The sequence below is a fragment of the Trichechus manatus genome, unplaced genomic scaffold, assembly GCF_000243295.1.
Source record: "Trichechus manatus latirostris isolate Lorelei unplaced genomic scaffold, TriManLat1.0 scaffold00031, whole genome shotgun sequence".
In the NCBI taxonomy this organism is placed as follows: Eukaryota; Metazoa; Chordata; class Mammalia; order Sirenia; family Trichechidae; genus Trichechus; species Trichechus manatus.
In genome coordinates this window covers 9,818,305-9,841,828 of record NW_004443967.1, presented here as the reverse complement: position 1 = coordinate 9,841,828, position 23,524 = coordinate 9,818,305, and the positions used below count along the sequence as shown (strand labels likewise).

The window sequence follows — 23,524 nt, the reverse complement described above, 5'->3', positions numbered from 1 at the left end:
GTGGCCAGGTGACCACAGGGCTTGGCCGCCCCCTGCACCCGTGTCCTAGCCTCCTGCACCTCTCTTGTCCCCTTCCCCACTGAGCACCGCGCCTTGTACGCAGCTGCTGTCTACTAAGTGTTTGCTTTTAGACTAAAATCAAGGCGGGGGGCTGCATCTCCAGGGAGTCCAGCCTCCTGTCTCACCCACACCCTCAGAACACCCTGCGGGGCACATTCATACTGGCCTCCGTGGGCAGCCCTGAACCAGGCTAGGGGCAGTGGTGAGCAGGGTGGCCAGGCTGGCCCCTGGGAGCTCAGGCTGGAGGGGAGGCCCGCACAGACCACTGTCAAATCACAGCTGGAAAAATGCTGGGAAGGAGCGGGCAGGAACCATGGGAGTGGAACAAAGCGTGATGACAGAGGGCCAGGCAGGTCAGGGAAGGCTCCCTGGAGGAGGTGATGCCTGGGGGAGGTCTAGAGTGGGCAAATGAGTTAACCAGGCAGAAGAGGGGTGAAGAGTGTTCCTGGGTGTGCAAAGGCCCTGAGCAGAGAAAGGGAGACACGGTGGAGAAGTGGGCAGGGCCCGGGCAAAGCCACCTTCCGGAAGCAGCGAGGAGCACTTTCCCGCCCCTGGCCCCTGGGCCCTTTGCAGTTACCCTTGATGCGCAGTTGTAGGCAGTTGCACTTCCCCACATGGGCAGCAGAAGGCGCTAGAGCAGGGAGGGTGGAATTTATGGCCTTTGGGGGGCTTGGGGAGGAGGAACGCCTGTTTATCCTAGTCATCTGACCGGATGGGGGTCTTCGGGGGACGGCAAACTCTGAGCAGGCCCCTGGAGAAATGAGGAGATACCTCCCCAGGGGACCTAGGTATCCTTGTTGCCTCCCACAGGGGTTTCTCTCGGGAGGGGTCCACAGGAGCCAGCACAGGTTATAGCCAAGCTGCTCCTACCCAGGGACACTCCCACCACCCCGCCGTGCCTCACCCCCAGCAAGAAGGAACTGAAGGCAGCAGGCAAGCACCAACCAAAACCAAACCAAACCCACTGCCGCTGAGTCCATTTCCACTCACAGTGACCCTGCAGGACACAGTAGAACTGCCCTTAGGGTTTCCAAGCAGGGGTGGATTAACCAGTAAGCAAGGTATGCATGGGCTTACTTGTGCTTACTTACTAATCCGTAATACCCAATTTCACATGATGTGGTGAAAAACAAGTTTTTTTCCCCACATCATGTGAAATCGTGCACTACAGATTAACAGAAGCACAAGTAAGCCCGTGCGTACCTTGCTTATTGGGTAATCCATCCCTGTCAAGGCTGTAATCTTTATGCAAGCAGGCTGTCACATCTTTCTCCCATGAAGCAGCTGGTGGGTTCAAACAGCTGACCTTTCAGTTAGCAGCCGAGCGCTTACTCACTGCATCATCACGGGTCCTTGGGTAAGCACCAGGTCATATCTTTGAAAGGATTAAGCTGTGAGTGTGGCCACCCCAAGGGGACCACTGGCCACCCTGACGGGACTCTGAAGCCAACAGGGGCTGGCCAGACAGGTGACACAATAGAGCAACGGAGGTGAGAGGTGGGCTGGTGGGTGGCACCAGGCTGCCATCAGCTCCTGCCAGGCACAAAGGTTGCTGGTGCCTGGCCTCTACTTGTTTCAAGAGAAGCCAGGAAATGCAGGTTTTTAAGTAAAATCTCCCAATTTTTAAATGTTGGCAATTAACCCCTCCACGCACCTCTTTTTAAAACATTGAGTGGGCCAAACAGAACACCCACCAACCTGCTGCCTGTTGGCAAACTTGGCGTCAGGTACACAGTTAAGTGGAACCCACACCAGAAGCAGGAGGGAGAGCTGGTGTGAGCTGGAGATGGCGGGGATGGGGAGGCAGGGACAGCTGAGATAGGCTGAGAGGGCTGGCAGGCAAGAGGGAGAGAGTGGGTGGGACAGCAAGGCTCAGTGGTGCGACCCAGCAGGGGCTCAAGGAAGGTGAGGCTGGGGGTCTGGGCCTGGGGACCAGACCCAGGAGGACAAGGCAGTGATGTGTGTGAATTTCCAAACCCCAGGGACAGGGGGAGGGCCCTATGGCTGCCAAGATGGAAGGAAGGGCAAGCCTGGGGGCCAGAGACTGGTGTCCTTGTTGTTTGTGGAACAGCCTTCACCTTCTTAGACAGAGAGGACTGGAGCTGCCGCCCCCGAGTCAGTCCAGAGCCTGGGACACAGCCCTGTGGCCCTAGGCCTCCTTTATACAAGACATCTGTCCTGAGCTGGCGCCAGAGGACAGGAGGGGCAGGCAGGCCTTGTTCCTGGACCAGAGAGGCTGTGGTTAAGGGTACAGAGGAGGCCCAAGACCAGCATTCCAAGACCCCAAGGTCATTTGTAAGAGAAGACAGTGCAAGGCTGGAGGCCTCCAGCATTTGGGCACAAAGAGTTTCCACCAGAGAAATGTGACAGGGACGTGGGTTTGAGGCTTGACACCCATGGGCCCAGGAGGGCCCGGGGCAGCAGGCTCAGCTGCCACTGTCTCTAAGTGACCACCAGGGGGCGGCAGAAGGCCAGCAGCGCCTTGTACTGGCTGCAGCGGGTGATCCTGGCCCCGAAGCCAGGAGCCAAGAGGCACAGCTAGGGGGCGCCCTCTCCGCCTCCCCGTCCTCTCAGAATGTCCCATGTCCCCCTGGGGTCTCTCAAGACCTGCTTCTCTGCATTCCTGACCCTGGGGCCATGTGGTAATGCTCTATGACTGTCTATCCCCTGTCCAGTGTGGCCACACAGATACCCCTCCACTGGATAGGACACAACCCAGTGCTTGCTCAGCTCCCTGGCTTTCAAAAATCCCCAGACCCCACCTTCCCATCTATCTGACCTTCGCTGCACGGCTCCTCTTGCCCCCCACCCCTGCTCTGCCTGGAGCCACTGTCTGTGTTTCTTTGAGTGCCAGGCTGCCTGGCTGCCCAGTGGGCTGGTGGCTGGGTGCACGTTTACATCCCTTTCTCAGCGTCTCTCACACATGTAAATGACAGCTACGCTTCCTTTTCTGCCAGAAGGGGTCGGATAGCAAATCTAGCCCCAAACCCTTCCTCCCACAGCTCTGCGCGGTGAGAAGCTAGAGGAGGAAGTGGCCGAGCATAGAATAAGTGGCTACAGGAAAGGGGTCTCCTGGGGGGGTCGGGGGGAGCTAGCAAGATGGTTCCTGGGCCCTAGCAATGCAGCCTGGGGTTTTCTGGAAGAAGCAGGTTTGCTGCTTAAATCAACTCCCAGGGCTGGTGTTTCTAAAAAGCCAGCCTGGTGGTTTCTGTACATGATGAATCCATCCCAAGGCCTCTGTGAATTCAGACAAATGGGGAGAAGGAGCCCCTCCCCAGTCCAGCCTGCCCCTGCACCCCCACCTGCTGTTCCAGGTGCAGCGAGCCAGAGGGAGAGGAATTCTGTGGCCAGCAGATCCTTCTGTCTGCACGTGGCCCCCGATGGAGGGCAGCTGTCTGCAGAAGGGGTGCCAGGCATAGGAGAGAAGGGCCCCACCGTGGCCAGGGTAGGGATACGGGAGCCTGAGGGCCTGACAGGAATTGAGAGTGGCCCTCTCCCCACAAAACCGCGGCCCTGCTTCCCAAAGGCAGAGCCTGGGGGCCGGTCCCTGAGTGGGGCCCCCATGTGAGGTGATGGCCGTGGTCCAGGGGTGACCCCCACTCCCAGCTCCAACACTCTCGCTGGCTCCGGTCACTCCCTATGCCGTCTGGTTTCCCAAGCCTCGATCTGGCTGGTCTGCCCAGCCACGTGCCCTGCCCATGGCCGGGTCAAATCTCACAATCCACTGACACCGTCATCGAGGACCCGGCCTCATGCTTAGTGGATGGAAACTTGGTTATAAGATGTTCAAAGACTGACAGGGTCACCACTGGCAGTCCCTGGCCCCAAGCCAGAGCCCTGGGATCCAGAGATGGAGGGACCAGAGGCCCGAGGTCAAGGGCAGGGGTCTGCCCCAAGACACCTTGATGTCTTGGGGACCAGCTGGGATCACCTCTTCTCTTCCTACACAGACTCACCCAACCAAGCCTGCTGGACAGGAGGGCGTTTCACACTGTCTACCTTAGCCCTTGGTGCACAGGGCCTCCCTGACTCCCGCCCCTGTCCCAGGCTTTCTTCTGGAAGCCCTCGATACCCACCTGTCCACAGCACAAGCACGTGTTCCTCTGGCTTGGTGGGCTCACCACCCACCCCGAGCATGCCCTGACCTCGGTTCTTGGCTGGATGCCCAGCCCCAGGGCAGGGTCTGGCTCACCGGACTCACCATCTTGCAGATGGACTTGGCCTCCTCAGAGAACTTGTGGGAGTAGGCTTCCTCAGTCTCCAGGACTCGGCGGTCCACCTCCTCCCGCTTCACCTTCTCCTTGCGGCCGCGGAAGGGTGACTGGCCCTCGATCATCTCGTAGATGAGGCAGCCCAGGCCCCAGAAGTCAGGGCTCAGGCCGTACCTCTGGTTGTTCAGGACCTCTGGAGCTGGGGCAGAGCAGGCATGCGAGGGAGAAGTGAGAGACAGCTGGAGGCAGGACGGAGCCTAGGCACGCGGGCCAGGGCTGCTCCTCATGGCTGGCTCGCTCTTCCTCTTGCTAACTCCTACCCACCAATTACTGAAAATACCACCTCCTCCAGGGAGCTGGTGTTGATTGCTCTCCTCTGTGCTCCCAAAGGACTCTGTGACTTCAGTTTCAGAACCCTGGCCACAGCGGGTGGAAATGGTCTGTTCCCAGGACATGAGCTGCCTTATCCACACTGTGTCCCCAGTAACAGGAACGGCCCCTGGTACATGGCAGGTGCTGCACATGTATTTGTTTCAGCGATGAAGGCGTGTCCACCCAAATTAAAGCAGATAACTTTAAACGTATCTGGAATACAAACAGCCTTTAAATATGGCTTCCCAACCACCCCTCACTTTGATAAAATGAATTATAGATTCATCACAAAAGTATAAAAAAGATAGGTCCCCATCATCAGGCAGGCCACATGTATCCACCGGCAAATGCAGCCACAAGCGCTGGTTGGCACACAGCTGAGGCTGCGCAGGCAGACGCTTTCACACCCATTTGCAAAAGGGGACAGGTGAAACACAGGTAGATGCTCCCACATCATGCAGACAGATACCTACATATCTATGCATCTATCTGGGAGCCCTGGCGGCGCAGTGGTTAAGAGCTTGTCCGCTAACAAAAGGTCAGCAGTTCGAATCCACCAGCTACTCCTTGGAAACCCTATGGGGCAGTTCTACTCTGTCCTACAGGGTTGCTATGAGTCAGAATCGACTCTATGGCTATGGGTTTGGCTTAGTTTTTTTGGTAGGCATCTATCTAGCTCTCTATCTCTGAATGAATCTATGTATCTATCTTTGTATGTATGTTATCTATCTATCTGTCATCTATCTATCCATCTACCTACCTACCTATTCATCCATCCATCCATCCATCCATCCATCCATCCACCCACCCACCCATCCATCCATCCATCATACACACTCACATATTCACAGACACACGATCCAAGTTGCCAAATGTCACGAAACCCGAGAAGGACCTTCTAGCGTCAGAGACCAGGTACAGAACACTGTGCAGCTGCATCAGCGCCAGCCTGGCCGGAGGGCAGCCACAAGAGCTCTCTGGGTCCCCTTTCTCTGGGTGAGTGGGGGCGTGTGAGGTGTGCAGGAAGAAGCCCAGTGCTGCCCTCAGTTATAAGGGGACTCTGGGGGACAGGACTTGGCTCCGGGTCTCCTCCCTGTAGCACCAGCATGATGGTCTTGGGCAGGCTGGGGGAGGAAGGGCAGGAGCCCAAGGCTGGTCCCTCCTTAGCATCATGCTGGGTGACACAGCCAGCAGTGCACTCTCCTCTCTGAGCCTATGCCTAGGGCCTTCCTTCCCTCAGGGGCTCCTGAACGGGCTGCCCGCCGGCCCACCAGACCACTCCTCCCATGTGGTCCCCCTGAGCACCACTGTGTCCAGACTTGTCCCCTGACCCTGGAGAAGGGCCTGGCTTTGAGATGAAGGTGGGTTGGGGGCTGGGGGCTGCAGAGAGCTCAGTCTAGTCCAGCCATATCCTGTGTCCCCTTCACTCCACACTGCCCTGGCCTCCACCAAGCAGCCCCACGGGAGACCATGACTCTAATTTTGGTGGGCAACACACAAACGGGTGAGGGGAGTGGGCTCAGGAGGCTCAGTGTGTGAACGTGCGGGCCTCTCCTGGCACTCACCCATGTAGCCAACAGTGCCCACCCGGCCGCGGATCAGGTCTCCCTCGGGGATCTTCACAGCCAGGCCCAGGTCCGAGATCCGAATGTGGCCTGAGGGGAGAGCAGAGTACGGTTCCTGGGATGCTCCTATGGATGCTTGGCCCTCTCAGGGCAGTGCCATAGACTTGCTGTGTGACCCTGGGCCAGGTACTCGGCCTCTCTGAACCTCGGCGTTTCATCTGGCCAGTGGAGACCGTGATGGTAATCTGCCATCTCAGGGTGACTGCAAGAACTTCAGGGGCCCAGGTGTTGGAGAGTGTGTGCAAGTCATTACTTTTTAGGAGTGAAACTTAAGGGCCCAGAAGGACGTTCAGACTTGACTGGACGTTGGCCGACCTGCCTTGTAAAATCCCCTAATGGGCTTCTTGGAAGGCTGAGGTCACAAAGTTGAAGTCTTGGCCTGATTCTGGGATTGCTTCATGGAAAAAATGGGAGATCCTCCTAATATTCTGCAATAATTTGCTTAAGGGGAAAAAACTTATAAAGGCATTTGGGCAGCAGCTCCCTGCCCTGCCTTGCTGGTCTTCGGAGGTTGGTTGTTTCTTCCCTTTGGAAGCAAGAAGGGAAACGTCTAGGCTGGGCCTGGAGGGGCCTGGGGGATGGGATCAGAGCTCACAGTCCGGTACTGACTCCAGAAGGCTGCCATGCCACCTCTGACCCTTCTGCTCCCTGCCTGTGTGTGCCAGGGCACCTACCAGCTTAGACCTCAGTAAGGCCCCAGTCCAGCAACCCCCTCTGGGCTGGAGTTGTATGGACTTCCCGTTTCAGTGGGTCCCTGACAAAGCCAGGGAGTGGGGGATGAGATGCAGGACAGGAGTGGTGGCCATGGTTCCGAGACCAGCAAGGAACACGGGCCCCGTGTAGGCTTGGGGCTCACCCAGAGAGGGACGGCAGGCCCTGGGCCCTCTGCCTGCTCTTCTACACGGGAAGCCTTGGGAAGCATCACATACAAACCTCTCTCAGGTCACCAGCAAGCCGCCTCCCTCTTTCCCTCTTCCCTCTACTTGGGGCTGCCTGGTGTCGGGACATTGGTGGGGAGGAGATCTGGCCACTGATACAGCTGGGCGCCCTTGTAGGCTGGCTACTCTGAGCCTTGGCCTTGTCATCTGTAAAATGGGCACAGTGATAGCAGCCCCACCCTCTCTGGGAGCGTGAAGATCTAGTGAGATAAAAGATGTGAAAACCGTTGCCCGGGGGGGAAAGGCTAAAGAGTTTGAGGGGTTACTGTGGTTGCTGTTGTCACCCACAGCAGCCCTAACCCTTCAAGAGAAAAGCACAATGATAACGCCTGAATACCAGTGCCTGATACTTCTGTAGCTGGTCACCGTTGAAAAAACAATTTCCCCTCCAACTGTCTTGTAGGGGCCTCACCACCACCCTCCACCCTCTGAAGCAGGCAGGGCGGGTCCCATGATTTCCATTTTACAAACAAGGAAGATGAGATGCAGACAAATTGCCTCAAAGTTAAGTGATTTGCCCAGTATTTCTGAAATTATGGACATCTCCTCTCACTTAGCTGAGACACACTGCCTCTCCACCTGATAGAAGCTCTACCCAGGCCTAGTGTCTTCCCCAGGAGACCAGGATTGAGGAAAGGGAGTGGGGTCCTCTCCCCTCGCTTGCCCACCCCCTCCCCTGTCCCATGGCAGTGCTAGCGAAGGCAGCTTCCTCCCCATCCCTGTGAGTCTCTGGGGGCCCTTCAGGTCCTATGGCTTGCGACGCTCACCTCAGGTATAGAATAGGAAAAGGGGCTCCCAAGCAGTCCCTGACTTACCGAAATCATCTAACAGGATGTTTTCAGGCTTCAGATCTCTGAAAGAGAAAGATAACAAGCATCTGAGTGTGGGCATTCTGGGCAGCAAGGGCACTGGCGTCTGGGGTGACCACCTTGGGCCAACTAGGCTAGAGTAGCCAGAGGATATTTCCTTCCTGCCTCTTGGCTCAGGTTGTCTGGTCTCTGACTCTCTCTGGGTCAAGACAGGCTTGAGCTAATGTCTCTCCTTCCAGTAATTCAATAAACGGACGCCGCTGTTTTCCAAAAGCAGCTTCCCAACCTTGGAGAGTAACTAGGAAGGTAAAGGCCAGCCTGGCACCAGTCCAAGGTCCCTGGGTGGCACATGTGGTTTTCAATTGGCTGCTAAACTAAAGGTTGGTGGTTCAAACCCACCCAGTGGTGCCATGGGAGAGAGGCCTGGTGATCTGCTTCCATAAAGATTACAGCCAAGAAAACTCTATCGAGCAGTTCTATTCTATAACATACAGGGGTTGCCATGTGTTGGAATCGATTCCACGGCAACGGGCTTGGCTTTTTGGTTGTGGCAGCAGTCCACACACGGACAGCCCCTAGGGCTGAGGAAACATCTACTTTTTGTGGTGACAGCTCTCTACAGGACTGGGAAGACCTCGAAGTTTCAGGATGCCCTGGGACGGGCATGGGAAGGAAGGCAGAGAAATTGAGAACAAAACACCAGCTGTGAAATTGGGGGCAGAGGATTGTAGGGGGAGAGGATGGTAATTCCCAGGAGCAAGACCCCGTTTGGGACAGGGACCCCAGGAGATTGGTACAGACCCCAACTCTAGCTATAGCCCGGGAAAAAGTGGAGCCGGAAGGCACAGCTATAGGTGTGGGCTGCTTCATCCTGTCCCTGATATCTCTTCACAAGAAAGGGAACCTCTGGGGACATCTAGTTCAATTGGTATAACAGTTCATAAAGAACATGTTCTACATCCTACTTTGGTGAGTAGTGGCTGGGGTCTTAAAAGCTTAGCTTGGCCATCTAAGGCACCTACTGGTCCCATCCCATTTGGAGCAAAGGAAAATGAAGAAAACCAAAAACACAAGGAAAATATTAGCCCAAAGGACTAAAGGACCAGATGAACCACAGCCTCCACCAGCCTGAGCCCAGAAGAACTAGACGGTATCCATCTACTACCACCAACTGCTCTGACAGGATCACAATAGAGAGCCCCGGACAGAGTGGGAGAAAAATTCATATTCACAAAAAACACCAGACTTACTGGTCTGACAGAGACCAGTAAGAACCCCCGAGTCTATGGCCCCCAGATACTCTAACTCAGAACTGAAGCCACTCCCAAAGGCCACTTTTCAGACAAAGATCAGACAGGCCTATAAAACAAACAATACCACACGCGAGGAATGTGCTTCTTAGTTCAAAGATACAAGACCAAATGGGCAACTCCTGCCCCAAAGCAAAGACGAGAAGGCAGGAAGGGACTGGAAAACTGAACGAATGGACACTGGGAACCTGGGGGGGGATAGGGAAAGGGGGAGAGTGCTGTCACATTGTGGGGATTGCAACTGATGTCACAAAACAATATGTGTATACCTTTTTGATTGAGAAACTAATTTGCACTGTCAACTTTCACCTAAAGCACAATAAAATTAAAAAACAGCAGCAACAAAAAAGAAAGGGAAGCTCTCCATCCCCAGGATGGGCAGGAGGCTGGGGGGCAGCGAGAGTTTGGTTTTACCAGTAAGTCTTCTCCTGGGTGGAAGAACAGCCAGTGGGATGGTGTGTGCAGCTCACAAAGCCACTGGATAAACGAGTACAGGGCATCTGGATCGACGCTCCAGTTCTCAACCAAGCGGCTTTGTTTATTTAACTGATGGCAGCTGTCCTCACCAGGGGGTGGTTAACATACCCAAACCCAGTGGGGTAGCCTCACAATATGATAATTAGTGTTTGTGTGTAGTTATTTATTACAAAATACTTTTGTTGTTGTTGTTATTTAAATGGCATCCCTTTGATGTGCTAACAATTCCAAATAAGGGCAAGAGCCATCATCTCAACAAGCCAGCGGCCACCCGCTTGGAAGGACAGCTCACCAGTGGGCACTGGACAGAGCCCAAACCCTGGGGGAGGCCAAGGCAAGTGGTCAGGGCCAGGAGGAGGCACAAGGCTTCCCATCCTCCCCAGAAGAATAGGGTCTGGGACTTGGAGGGCCTTTTAAAAAAAAAAATTTTTTTTTTTAAGTAAAAAGCAATCAAGTGGAGGATTCTTTTTTCAACCCTTAGGGAAATTTTTCTAACTTTCTTTTCACTTGAATGAAAACAAAGCAAAAACATAACTGGGGAGATGGTATGTGTGTGGGGGAAGGAACATCGTCAAAACCATTCCTTCTTGTTTTCAAAACCTTCTAGATCTCCTGAAACAATCTCCACCAAGAGCTCTAGAGCAAAGGTCTTCAAGCTGGGGTCTGTGGGGGAACTTTCCAGCAGGTTCCCAGGTGCTGACAGTTCTAAGGGTAAGGATTTCTAGATCTTTAACACCCTCATGCTCTGTCCTGGAGCCCTGGGGGCTCTCCCTCCCTTCGGCCCTTTCTCAATAGCTCTTCTCCCGATTTACAGAAGAAAAGCAGCCCCCTCCCAAATATTACTACCGTGTCCTGGTCCAGGGTGTCCAACCTCTAAGGCTCCAAAGGATCAACTAGAAATAGGATCTACTACTAGTTACTGGGATGGTAGCTCACAGAGGAAATTACTTTAATGTTTAGAGCCTTATTCAAAGGAAGCTTTAAAAAATCTTATACACATCTGTCTGTCTGTCCGTCTGTCCATTCGTCCATTCATCTATCTCCACCACCCATCTGTCAGTTTTTTGTACTGTGGTGGCTTCTGTGTTGCTATGACAGGGTCACCCATGGTGGACAGGTTTCAGTAGAGCTTCCAGAATAGGAAGACTAGGAATAAAGGCCTGGTCATCTGCTTTTGAAAAATCAACCATTGAAAATCCTGTGGAGCACAGTTCTACCCTGACCCTCATGGAGTCATCATGAGTCAGGATTGACTCAACAGCAAGTGGTTTTGGGTACCTTTAAAAGTGTGGTGTCACTACTCAATTTCAAAATATCAGTAGTTGCCACTATTTAAACATACGATGAAATATTTTAAATATCTACTTAAAATTTGTGAGAGGGACACATGGTTTTTAAAAATTCTTTGAGGGGGGCTGTGAGAAAAGTTTGAAGACCTCTGTTCACAGAATCTTGACCCTTGGTCCTACAAAATTCAGGCCCACGGGACTGAGGTAAGTTGGGAGAGAGAGTGAAGGGGCCAGAGTAGGCAGAGGACAGCACGGGGTGTGGCCAAGTTCTATTCAGATGCCTGCTTGTGCGTGGTGATCTAAGGTCTTCCTGGGCTGACTCCACATCACTGCCACCAGCTCCGATGAGCTTCCCCAGTGCTAGGTTGGAGGGGCTGGGTAATGGCCCTTCCTCATCAACTCTGAGCCGCAGCTAGTTTGGGAAACATCATATCATATTCTTGTCTTTCCCAAGCTTTGGAGGCCAGATAGCACTGGCTGGAGAGTGGCCCACCTCACTTACCTGTGCCCAGGAGCCCTGAGTCTCCAAGGTGGGAGTCATCTGTTCAAGGCATGCACCTTCACCCGCAGTGACCAGGCCTTGATTTCCGGGGTGAGGACAACCACCCACAGGAGGGCAAGAAGGGACAGCCCACCCATTCAGAGTCAGATGGGCAAACCCGGTGGATGAGGGCTGCTTACCTGTAGACGGTGTTCTCCCGGTGGAGGTCTTCCAAGCCGCACAGGATCTCTGCCGCGTAAAACAAGGCACGCTCCTCCTCGAAGCCAGGGTTGCCCATGTTGTAGATGTGAAACTTTAGGTCACCCCCATTCATGATGGTCAGAACCAAGCACAGCGCGTCCTTGGTCTCGTAGGCGTAGGCCAGGTTGACCTGGGAGCACAAGAACAGCACCACGGTGAAGTTAAGATGACCACCCCCACTTCCGCTTTTCTTCCTCAGAATCCTTAAAGCTGGGGCAGGGGTGGGTGTGCTGTCGTGGGGGGACTGCAGCAGCTTCACACTACTCCCCTGGACCCAACTGGCCTCACGGTGACCCTGCCTGCTGCCCCTCTTAGATGATGAAGGAGGATGCACACCTAGGACCTCCCAAGTCAGTGGTTGCAGGTGAGGCAAAGAGGGTGGGGGGCAGCAGGCCAGTACCTGCGCTTTCAGTGACTCTAGCAGGATGATGTCTGACTTTTTGCACCACGAAAACATGTACGTCATCAGCAGGTTAAAACCGTACGTTGCCTTGTTGGTTGGTCAAGAGAAGCAGGCCCCAGGTGCCCTCAGGTGGGTGGGGGCTCCTCACTGCAGGGATGAGTGGAAGTGGCCTGGGGAAAGGCCTTTGTTGTATTCTGCTACTGAGATTTTGGGGTTAATTTGTTACTGCAGCAGAGCCTTGCCTGGACTAACACAACATATGTAAACAAAATGGCACCTCACTAGGACACTCATACTTACATCTCCACCATGATGAAATCAGCTTAGAGGGGTCTAGGGAAACCAGAGCCCCTTGGCTGGGCCCAGGGCAGGCTTGTTTTGTCCACGGAGGAGTTTACAAGGTGGTCCTGGAGAACAGAGGCCTCGGTTTCCCACACAGAGGGAGCCAGGCACTGGCCAGCTTTAGTGATAGGACAAAGTCAGCCTGAATTGACCACGAAGTGCCTTCCCATGGAGGGAATGTCCAGTTGGCTTCCTGTAGCGTACCCTCTCATTAGCATTCCACTTCCCTGGGGGATGGGAGCCAGGCATACTGGCTGTTATGGATTAAACTGTGTACCCTCAAAATATGTGTGGGAATCCTAACCTCTACCCTTGTGGAAATAATCCTGTTTGGAAATAGGGTTTTTTCTGTTATGTTAATTTGATCATAGCTGAGTATAGTGAGTTCTAAATCTAATCACTTCTGAGCTATAAAAAGAGCAGATTAGATGGAGAGGCCTGCACACATGTGGGGAGACAGATGCCAGTGAGTACTGTCTACAAGCCAGGAACCAAGGAATATGTGGGACTACCGACAAGGAAGGAATTCACAAGGCAGAGACTCTGATTTGGACTTCTAATCTTCAGAAATGTGAGAAAATAAATTTCTTTTCCTTAAAGTCATCCACTTGTATTTGCCTGGAGCAACAGAGGAAGAAGGAGAGTCAAGAATAGGATGAGGAAATGGAACGTTTGGCTAGTTGTCTCCATGAACAACTGCCTCCTTTGCCATGAGATCAGAAGAACTAGATGGTGCCCGGCTACCATTACTGAACATTTTGATAAAAAATTCTATAGAAGAATCCTTATCAAAAGGGGGGAAATACAGAACAGAATTTCAAATTCTCATGGACTCCAGACTTACTGGAGCCATGAAGTCTGAATGAACCTCCAAGCCTACTGCCCTGAGATAATCTTTAAACCTTAAACCAAAAATATCCTCTGAAGTCTTCTTAAAACCAAACAAGAGTTTAGCTTAACTAGTAAAGAATGTCTGCCTTGAGCATTGTGCTCTTTTAAGATCTATCTATATGGGATCAAATTGACAATAGCAACTCGAAAGATTAGCCAGGAATCTTAGTGGGCAGTGAGTTTATGTTAGTGGGGGAGGAACAACTCAGAAGAGGAGGGTGAGAATGGTTGCACAACTGGAAAAATGTAATCAATATCACTGAATTATACATGTAGAAACTGTTGAATTGGTATATATTTTGCTGTGTATATTCTCAACTACAATAACAATAAAATAATATACATTATATTTATGTATATAAACCCATTCACTTGTGGTATTTCTGTTGCAGCAGCACTAAGAAATCAAGACACTGGAGGACCACCCCTTTCCAAGGGAAGGAAGTTCCTTCACCAGAGAGTAACCTGTCACCAGGCCCTGGACACTCACCACAAACCGACTGTTGACCTTCTCTAGAATCTGCTTCTCATTGAGTGCCATGGACTCCCCTTTCCTCTTTTTGATCCTCTTCTTCTCCAAGCGCTTGCAGGCGTACATTTTACCTGTGGCCCGAACCTGGCAGGCACAGACCTGAGGAGCAAGAAAGAAGCCAAAGTCATGGGGACACGGTGGAAGGCTGTCTGAAGCTGGCTCTCCAGGGATGGGATGCTGATGGGGCCAAAGGTGCTCCCAGCCCACAGGACCTGACCACAGACCGTGGCCTTGAATCTACTGCTGCCCTGGGCCCTGCCCTTCCCAAGCCGCCTTCAGTGCCATCTTCCCCTCACCTTAGAAGAATCCTAGCTCTTGAAGGTGAGGAACCTTCAAGAACATGAAGGTTGAACATGAAGGTTTGTTGAACATTCACACCGATGTTCAGATGACTCGCCAAGGCCTAAAGGATCATCCCCCTCTCAGAGGCAACTGCATTTCACTGTCCCAAGCTTTCAACTAAATGCAGCAATTGCTAACTGGGGACTTTCAAGCATTAGCTGCTAGTGGGAGTGGCTTGTTTTGGAGGTAGAGTTATGGGAGACCCCCGAGAATCCTGCCTTTAGAATTCAGGAGGATGGGAGCTAGAACATTTGGAGTCTAGTCTCATTTCTGCCCCTGATTGGCTGTGTGACCTTGAGTGAGTCATGTAACTATTCTGAACCTCAGCTTTCTTCATCTCTAAAATAGGAATAAAAAGTCTTGCCTCAGTTGCTGGGAATATCAGAGAGAGTACAGTGGAATCTCTAATCTCATGTAACAGTGCATGCTAATGTCATCATCCAGAAATGTGATGGCCAAGGTCGGTAAGCCTCTCATGCCCTCACCTCTCCTTCCCCGTACACTTCTTCCCTCCAGACTTGAACCCTGCCCAAGGCTGACTCCTGAGAGCACCTCCATCTCCCCTGCCACACCCCAGACAGCTGAGGGCGGCTCAACACTTCTCCCTTTCCACCTTCCCGTTCAACCAAACCCATTGCCGTCAAGTCACTTCTGACTCAGAGTGACCCTATAGGACAGAGTAGAATTGCCCCACAGAGTTTCCAAGGAGCACCTGGTGGATTCAAACCGCCAATCTTTTGGTTAGCAGATGTAGCACTTAACCACTATGCCACCAGGGTTTCTCTTTCCACCTTAGACATAGCTAATTTTCCCAAAGGTCTCTGACTCTCGCCCTCCCTCACCACCTCCAGTCCCCTAAATATTCACATTATCTGGCCCTTGCCCTCCCTCACCACCTCCAGCCCCCCAAATATCCACATTATCTGGGAATACCCAAGGGCGCCCATGGCTGATCCATTTGCTTGGGAAGCACTGCTTAGAAGAACATTTTAGGCTTATTCAGAAGGGACTGAAAAAGCAACTACTAGGCTATAGAAACTTTCTGTTGAAAAAGGTAAATATTCACTCACCTCCCCGAAGCCCCCTTTTCCTAGCACTCGATACTGCCTAAAAGTGTTTTTGGTCACTGGTTGCCTGGAAAAAAGTAAGAATCCAACATTGATCTCATGATGTTAAGATCCAGAATACATAAGAAATCGACAACAGCACCAATGAAAGCAGCTGGTGGGAGGGACAATTCTATGATCTCTAAAGTGTCCCCTGAATATCCCCAGAAATCATGGCTACAGATAAAACCTTCAAGGACTTACTCTGAGGCTGGGTACTCAAATCCTCCTGCTGAGTGCCCAGCTTATGGTATGCCTTAAGATTTCAGCCTTTCCAGCGCCGACAATTGCGTGAGCCAAGTCATTAAAACAAATCTTTTAATATATATGTATATGTACACACACACACATCACACATCTCCTACTGGTTCTGTTTCTCTAGAGAACCCTGACTGATACAGATTTTGGTGCCAAGAGTGGTTCTAGAGGAACAGAACCTTAAGTATGAGTTTTCTGAATTGGTTCTGGAGTTTCTGGAATTGGTTCTCTAACCTGGTCAGATTTAAAGGTAGTAATGACTCTATTTCCAATGGTACAGAGGGCACTGATAGTCTACAGCACGATGGGGCAATAGAGATATGCAAAATACCACCAGTGGACACTCCTAATCAAATACTTACATAAGGCAAGATTTTGGGTGACCATGTATATTTGATACCTTACAGCATTTTTGTCAAACTAATGAGTATAATGAGATGGGCTAGTCGTTCCTAACGGTGCTGGAGAAATGTGGGGAAAAAAGACGAGTTCAGGGCTTCAAATTCCCAGGTCAAACTCCTCATAAATGACTTGAAAGTTCCTATGTCTGACCTGAAAAAAATTCTTATCTCTTGTAGCTTAAGAGCTGAGATTTCTGAAAACCAAACCCAGAGTCTCAGCCTGCAAGTAGCTGAAGTACAATGCAAATTGAATTCTCAGCCTCGTAGAGTGTCTGCTGTTAAAAGTGAGGGCATTGATTGGGAAAGATCTCAAAAAATCAAATGGGGACATATGGGCAGATCCTGATGAAGCTAGGGATTGAACCCCTAAACTCTGCTAAGCCTTCTTTACCAGTACAGACAGCCCGCTGACCCCTATCTGAAGAGATTAACCCTGCATTGTCTGAAGAACCTGTAATAGCCTCCCCTAAGGTAGTTGCCCTGCAAGACATCCAAGGAGAATGCCATGTGAAAACCGAGCCAGAGATTGGTGTGATGTGTCTACAAGTCAAGGAACATCAAGGATGGCCAGCAAAACAAGAAGCAAAATGAAGGGATGGAATAGATTCTCCATAGCGGCTTCAGAGAGTGCATGGCCCTGCCAACACCTTTATTTCAGATTTCTGGCCTCTAGAACTGTGAGACAATGAATTTCTGTTGTTTTAAGTCATCCATGTTGTGGTACGTTTTTACGGCAGCCCTAGGAAACTAAGAGAAATCCCTGTAGGCTGGGAGAGAAAGAGTTCTTGCTTGCTCAGAGGGGGAAAGCTGAAGGCATGAAAAAAATGTGAGCCCAATGATGTTTAACCATACTTTTCGTGTGGTTCCCTTCTCTCTCCCAAATGCAAATCATGTGGCTAAGCTCAGAGGGAAGCTGTGTCCCCTGTGCAGGGAAATGGGGAGGGGGCCAGGAACCACAGAGGTTGAGTGTGCCCCTGGAGGAACATGAAGGAGACCACAACCCTCCCTACACCTGCACATCCAGGCCTGCTCAGCAGGACAGGCCACACTTCCTGTCCCTGGGAGCCTGGGCTATTTCTGCAGGTGCTCCTCCAGTCCCTGGCCCACACAGTCCTGAGGAAACCAACACGGCTAACCCCTCACCACACTGCTCCAACCTTTAAAAGAGGCCTCCTTAGGTTGCAAAGGCTGCTTGTCTTCAAGTCTAGTCCTGCTAAACTTTAACCATTCTTTCCCAACCTTTCCACCACCACCAAAACCCACTGCCGTCGAGTCAATTCCGACTCACAGCAACCCTATAGGACAGAGTAGAACTGCCCCATAGGGTTTCCAAGGCTGTAATCTTTGCAGACTGCTACATCTTTCTTCTCAGGAGCGGCTGGTGGGTTTGAACCTCTGACCTTTCAGTCAGCAGCCAAGCACTTAACCACTGCACCACCAGGGCTGCTTTCCACCACCAAGGACCCCTGTATTATTTTATCCTCCATAGATCTAGGGCTCTAAAAGATCCTGTCTGTCTAAAGTGGTAATCATGAAGTAATAATTACTTTGTGTCCCCAGCTTCCCATTTTAATTAATCAAAACTATTTGTCATATCTAATCAGAACCTCTAATCAGGATGTTACTTCCCAGAGTTAATAAATAAATGGTTATTCCCATCATAGCAAAGGACTCCTTAGTTTAGATAGCTTTCATTGCCAGCCTGTTTGGCTATTATAATTGGCTTTTACCATGTCAAGATTGGCTCTTGGCCATGAAGAGAAATGAAATCCTGATATATGGCACAGCATAAATGAACTTTGAAAACATTATACTAAGTGACAAACATCGTATGACTCCACTTATATGCAGTATCTAAGATCCGACCAAAATCCATTGCTGTGAAGTCGATTCCGACTCATAGTGACCCTATAGGACAAAGTAGAACTGCCCCATGGGGTTTCCAAGGAGTGGCCGGTGGATTCGAACTGCTGACCTTTCAGTTAGTAGCCAAATGCTTAACCACTGCACCACCAGGGCTCCATATCTAGGATAGGCAAGTGTATAGAGAACAAAGTTTATTAGTGGTTACCAGGGGCAGGAAGGCGGGTAGGGGGAAGAGGAGAGTCATTGCTGAGGGGACATTGAGCTCCTACTAAGGGTGATAGGAAAATTTGGAAATGGATAACGTTAATGGTTGAAAAACACGATAAACATAACAAATGTCACTAAATTGTACATTATGTAACGTGAAGAATGTAGAAAAGGCAAATGATTTGTTACATATATATTTACCATAACTAAAAATAAATTGGCTCTTGGATCTCCAAACCTATTTCTGAGCACCCTCCCCCCAACACACACACACACACACACACACGTGAAGAATCCTGTTCTTCAGGGGCTGGTGGGACACTGAATTGGGCCACAGAACTGGGTCAGCTATAGAAAGACCAGTGGGACTCTGGTCCCCAGCCACTCTTTTTTTTTTCCAAGTAAAAGTCTCACATATTTATTAGTGGAGTCAGTCTCTTAATGCAGAAGCATAAAGACAAAGGAAGAAACGAGAATTTTCCCAATGCATGTTCACTTGTACAGATTGTGGCAAAATTTTCAACTTGATGTGGTAGAACGCTATTGATCCTGACAGAGGGGTGAATCTGTGTATCATCACATGTGCGATTCCTTATAGATCCGGCTTGGTTCTTTTCCAGCATCTCCTCTTGGAGTTGTACCTGATTTTATTACCAGTTTTCCTTTGGATCCACTGGGGAATGGGGGTGATTCTGCTCTTGTTTCTTGGCCAGGAATTTCTTGATCCTGAAAGTCTTATGGGAAGACATGGTAGGGATGGACAGCAGCTGCACATACCACAATGGCAGACAAAGGGAGCAAATGCCCTAGCCACTCTTGAACGAATCTCCCCTGGAAAACCTTCTCGCTGCCAGCTGGAAGTCACATTTTGGGCACCACTGCTGTTCTTCTAATGCAGCCCTAACACCCCAGGGCACTCTCTGGCCCACCTGTCTCGAATCATGTAAGTGGAGTCGCTTCTCTCTTCCCTGGTGTTTATTTAAGGCACCCTGGTGGTGCAGTGGTTAAAGAGCTCGGCTGCTAACCAAAAGGTTAGCAGTTCAAACCCACCACCCATTCCATGGGAGAAAAATGTAGCAGTCTGCTTCCATAAAGATTACAGCCTTGGAAACCCTGTGGGGCAGTTCTACTCTCTCCTATAGGGTTGCTGTGAGTCGGAATCAACTCGACGGCAACAAGTTTATTTTTTTTTTGCGGGGGTAGCAGAGGCGTGTTGCGGTACAGTGGTTAAGTGCTTGGCTGCTAACCGAAAGGTCAGTGGTTCAAACCTACCAGCCTCTCCACAGGAGAAAAGATGTGGCAGTCTGCTTCCGTAAAGATTCACAGCCTTGGAAACCCAAGTTCTACTCGCTCCTACAAGGTCACTACGAGTCAGAATTGGCAGCAGACAACAGCAATGGTCCGACCTGCCTGGAGCGCGCAGCCGCCCGCTGCAGAGGGCCCTGCTGCATGCCGGCGGCCGCGCAGCCAAGGAGCATTCCCTGCAGCTGCCCCGGAGACCACAGGAAGGCCTCCGGGCCTAACCACTTACTGCACGTGGAGAACAAACAGGCCCCCCACATGACTGCAGAACCCCTCTGCTGGAGGAAGCAGCGTAATACAATTTCCCAGGAATTTCCTGGTTAACCTTAACCACTGCGCCACCAGGGCTCCTTGGTTACACGTGGGAGGGAAAAAAAAGACCCTTTAATATTTCAACAGCACAGCCCTATCAGGCCATGATCTTTTTAGCAAAAAAAAAAAAAATGGGGGGAGGCGGGGTGCCATGACTTAGCGCACTTCCAGGCCAGGATACTGCCCTCCTGGCTCCAAAAACGTAATATCCTCGAAAGGGTGAACTATTAACTTCTTTGCAGTTATGCACGGATTAAAAATGTCCATTTCTCCATTTCATGAGCTTGGTACAGACCAGTCAAATGAACGCCATTTGCCACAGCTAAAGGATTCTCCTGGAACTGGAGAGCTGGGTGGACTAAGGGTGAAGGACTCGAGTCCGGGGGGCTGGGTGAGGTTCCAGCCTTGCTAGTCCCTTGCTGTGTGACCCAGGGCCAACCCATTAACCTCTCTGATCCTCCATGACATTAGTAAAATGGAGGTAATGATAATGCCTGTACCTCCAAGGGCTCTTTGTAAAATGCTGTGTGAGGATCAGATGTCCTTATTAGAACTCACGGGAATAAAGGACATGGCCTCTGGGGGGGGGGTCTCTATGGTAACAATCAGGGACAGATAACCCAGTAAGCAAGGTACGCACAGGCGAAATTGTGCACTACAGATTAGTAAGTAGGCACAAATAAGCCTTTGTGGACCTTGCTTATTGAGTAATCCGTCCCTGGTTACAATGACAACACCTACTGCGTGAAGCACCTTGTACAGCGCCTCATTTCATCCTCACACCAGCCTCAGAAGACGGGACTATTAATGCCCCATTCTGCAGATAAGAAGGCTTCCAGAGGTGGAATGAGTTGCCCAAGGCCATGCCGGTAAGCAGTGGGGCTGGAATTCGAAGACAGGCAGCCTGCTACAGAACCCACGCTGTATCTCCAGTCCACACTGCCACCCAGTGCAGGTCTCAGACACATGGGGGCACAGATTGGGGTCGGGGCTACGCAGCCCCTGCTCCAGAGTGAGAGTAGGAGATACTGGTGGAGTGGGCGTGATGTTCACCTCCCCACCGGACTGTCCTGTGGTCTTCAAGACCTAGGATGGAGCCTCCAGCAAGGGTCAGCTGCTCACCCCAACACCAGACTTGGTGAGGGTGACGATGAGGGTGACTCTGATGATCACGGTGACGACTGCAACAACTATACTCGGCAGCTTAGCTCCTGAGGCCAGATGGCGGGCATTTGTTGAGGACTTGCCTTGTTCTAGGCATGTGCTAAGCTCATCTCATCTCATCCTCACTACAAGCCTACCAGGCAAGTACTACTATTATCCCCATTTTACAGGTGAGGAAACTGAGTGTGGAGAGATGAGTAACCCTTTCTGAGGTCCCTTGGATAGAGGCAGACCCAGGACCCAGTTTCAGCCTGTGGGCTCAGAGCCTGAACTCTGACCTGGTGCCCTCACTGGGGCGTTTGGGCTGATCCTTCACCTCACCAACTCTCTTGGAGCCATGTCGTGTATGTGCCAGGTGGTGGTCAGCGGGTCAGCAAGAAGGCCATCCACTGGTCACCCTGGCATCCCACTAGTCAACAGAGAGAGAGAGAAAGGGACCAGCCCAATCAATGGCTGCAGAGCAGGGCGTTTTCCTTTTGGTCTTCTTGAGGTGGGCAGGGAAGGGGTCACGAACATGGCTTTTGGGTGGGTGGTTGGAGTCCCTGGGTGGTGCAAATGGTTAATGCACTCGGCTGCTAACCCAAGGGCTGGAGGTTCTAGTCCACCCAGAGGCACCTTGGAAGAAAGACAATCTACTTCTGATAAAATAGCCATTGAAAACCCTATGGAGCATAGTTCTACTCTGATACACATGGGGTTGTCATGAGTTGGAGCTGACTCGATGGCAACTGGCTTTTGGGTCCTGTAGCAGGCAGACAGGAAGGGGATGACCTCTGCTCTCTAACCACGGTGCACCCAGATGGCCGTGAGTGCCGAGGCCTCCGGGGTACAGGGAATGTGGATTTGATTTGGCATTGCTCTACTCCACAAACAGGACGGTTGAAAGGTGGGCAGAGCACTGCGCCGGGGGTCCTGGGCCAGGGTGGCATGCTTGGCTTGCTGGGTGACAAAGCAAGTCACATCCTCTCTATGTCTCCATTTCCGCATCAGTCATATGGAGGCACTATCTGCCCGACCAAGTCACAGCTGTGCATGTGAGAGCACTTTGAAAAGAACAAAGCAGCCAATCAAGCATATGAAAGACGCTGGGTTTCACCCACTCGGAGAGAGGAGAAAAGCTAGACAGGAGGGAAGCTCGCTGCTCACTTATCGGAACAGTGTTGATAAAGCTGTGGGAGGCAGGACTACAAACTGAGGCAACTGTTTCAGAGGGCAATTTGACAGCCTCTCAAAATTTTTTAAATCAGGTTATTTTCACCCCCATAATCCATCTGTCAGTTTGCTGTACTGTGGTGGCTTACGTGTTGCTATGATGCTGGAAGTTACACCATTGGTATTTCAAATACCAGCGGGGTCACCCACAGGGGGCAGGTTTTAGCAGAGCTTCCAGACTGAGACAAAGTAGGAAGAAAGGCCTGACAGTCTACATCCAAAAATTAGCCAGTGAAAACCCTAAGGATCACAACAGAATATTGTCCAGTATAGTGCTGGGAGATGAGGCCCCTCCCCCAGGCTGGAAGACCCTACACAATAGCTGTAACAATGGACGTAAAGATGAAGATGGACCAGGACTAGGCAAGGTTTCATTCTGTTACACACAGGTTGCCATGAGTCGGAGCTGACTGGATGGCAGCTAACAACAACCAATACTGACCCAGAAATTCCTCTGCTCGGAGTGTCTATGGATGTACTTACAAAAGCACATAAAGATATCGCTACAAAGCTATTCATTACTTAGGGGAGATTGCACAAAAATAGAGAAGAACCTCAATGTCCATCAATGGAGGAGTGGGTTAAACAAAGGCAGATGTGCAACCAGCTCAAAGAATACGGTAGGTCTTTTGGCTGGTGGAGAAAGAATTCTCAAAGAGAGTGAACCTAAAAGTAAGAACAAGATGCTGTGTGTATAGATACCTGAGTGAGTGTATGTGTGTGCAGACAGTTTCATAGCATAGAACATTTCTAGAAGAATACACAGAACTTAACAGGAGGAGGATGGTTCATTTTTTTAACCATGAATCCATGGGAGGTGATGGATTTTTATAAAATTCTCAAATAAAAGACCTGTACCCCACATACACATTCATACACACATGTGCCCAGGGCCCAGGGAGCTCACCTTTCTAACCATTTCCACTGGAGGAAGCGGTCAAAATACATGCTGTGCAGGTATTCTTGGAATGGTTCTCCTTGAAGGTAGTCGTGGACGGATCTAGCTCAGATGGAACAAACAGATAACATTTTATAATCCTGACCTCGAAGTAGACAGGCAGCGCTATACCCAGCAGGATACCTCCCAGCCTCATACATTTCCAGGCTCCAGAAATGCAAATGCACAGATGCCTCAGGACAGATGCAGCAGGTCTCTCAGAGGTCCCTTCATTCTACCCTGTCCACCATCACAGGCCACCCTGGGGATTGTGGTCTTCAGCCTGAGAGCAATGGGGAACCACGGGAGCTCTGGGCACAAGTGTGACCTGCTTCCAGGGGAGAGGATCCCACAGATGGGGAAGGAGGTGTGGGTGCGTGGATGTGTGTGTGCACAAGTGTGTGTGTGTGTGTGTG

General features: G+C 51.1%; 1 protein-coding gene and 1 pseudogene across 4 annotated transcripts in view; both read right to left on the bottom strand.

Moving 5' to 3' along the window:
* Positions 1–23,433, bottom strand: part of LOC101350552 (G protein-coupled receptor kinase 5) — a 37,810-nt gene extending 14,377 nt beyond the window's left edge. For 2 of the 4 annotated variants that reach the window (XR_002823810.1, XM_023730004.1), the window contains exons 1-8: positions 23,268–23,431; positions 23,079–23,171; positions 15,414–15,477; positions 13,960–14,100; positions 11,773–11,963; positions 8,022–8,059; positions 6,209–6,298; positions 4,262–4,470 (exon numbers count right to left, since the gene is read on the bottom strand). Coding sequence is in view for 3 of the 4 variants with exons in the window: in XM_023730004.1 (XP_023585772.1) it covers positions 4,262–4,470; positions 6,209–6,298; positions 8,022–8,059; positions 11,773–11,963; positions 13,960–14,100; positions 15,414–15,477; positions 23,079–23,119 (774 nt within the window). In the remaining variant the exon portion in view is untranslated. Of the gene's footprint in view, positions 1–4,261; positions 4,471–6,208; positions 6,299–8,021; positions 8,060–11,772; positions 11,964–12,233; positions 13,523–13,959; positions 14,101–15,413; positions 15,478–23,078; positions 23,172–23,267 lie in introns of those variants that run through there. The other 2 variants (XM_023730005.1, XM_023730006.1) reach the window with 2 other exon arrangements.
* On the bottom strand, positions 18,361–19,174 carry LOC111820259 (60S ribosomal protein L39 pseudogene; annotated as a pseudogene).
* Positions 23,434–23,524: the final 91 nt, after the last annotated feature.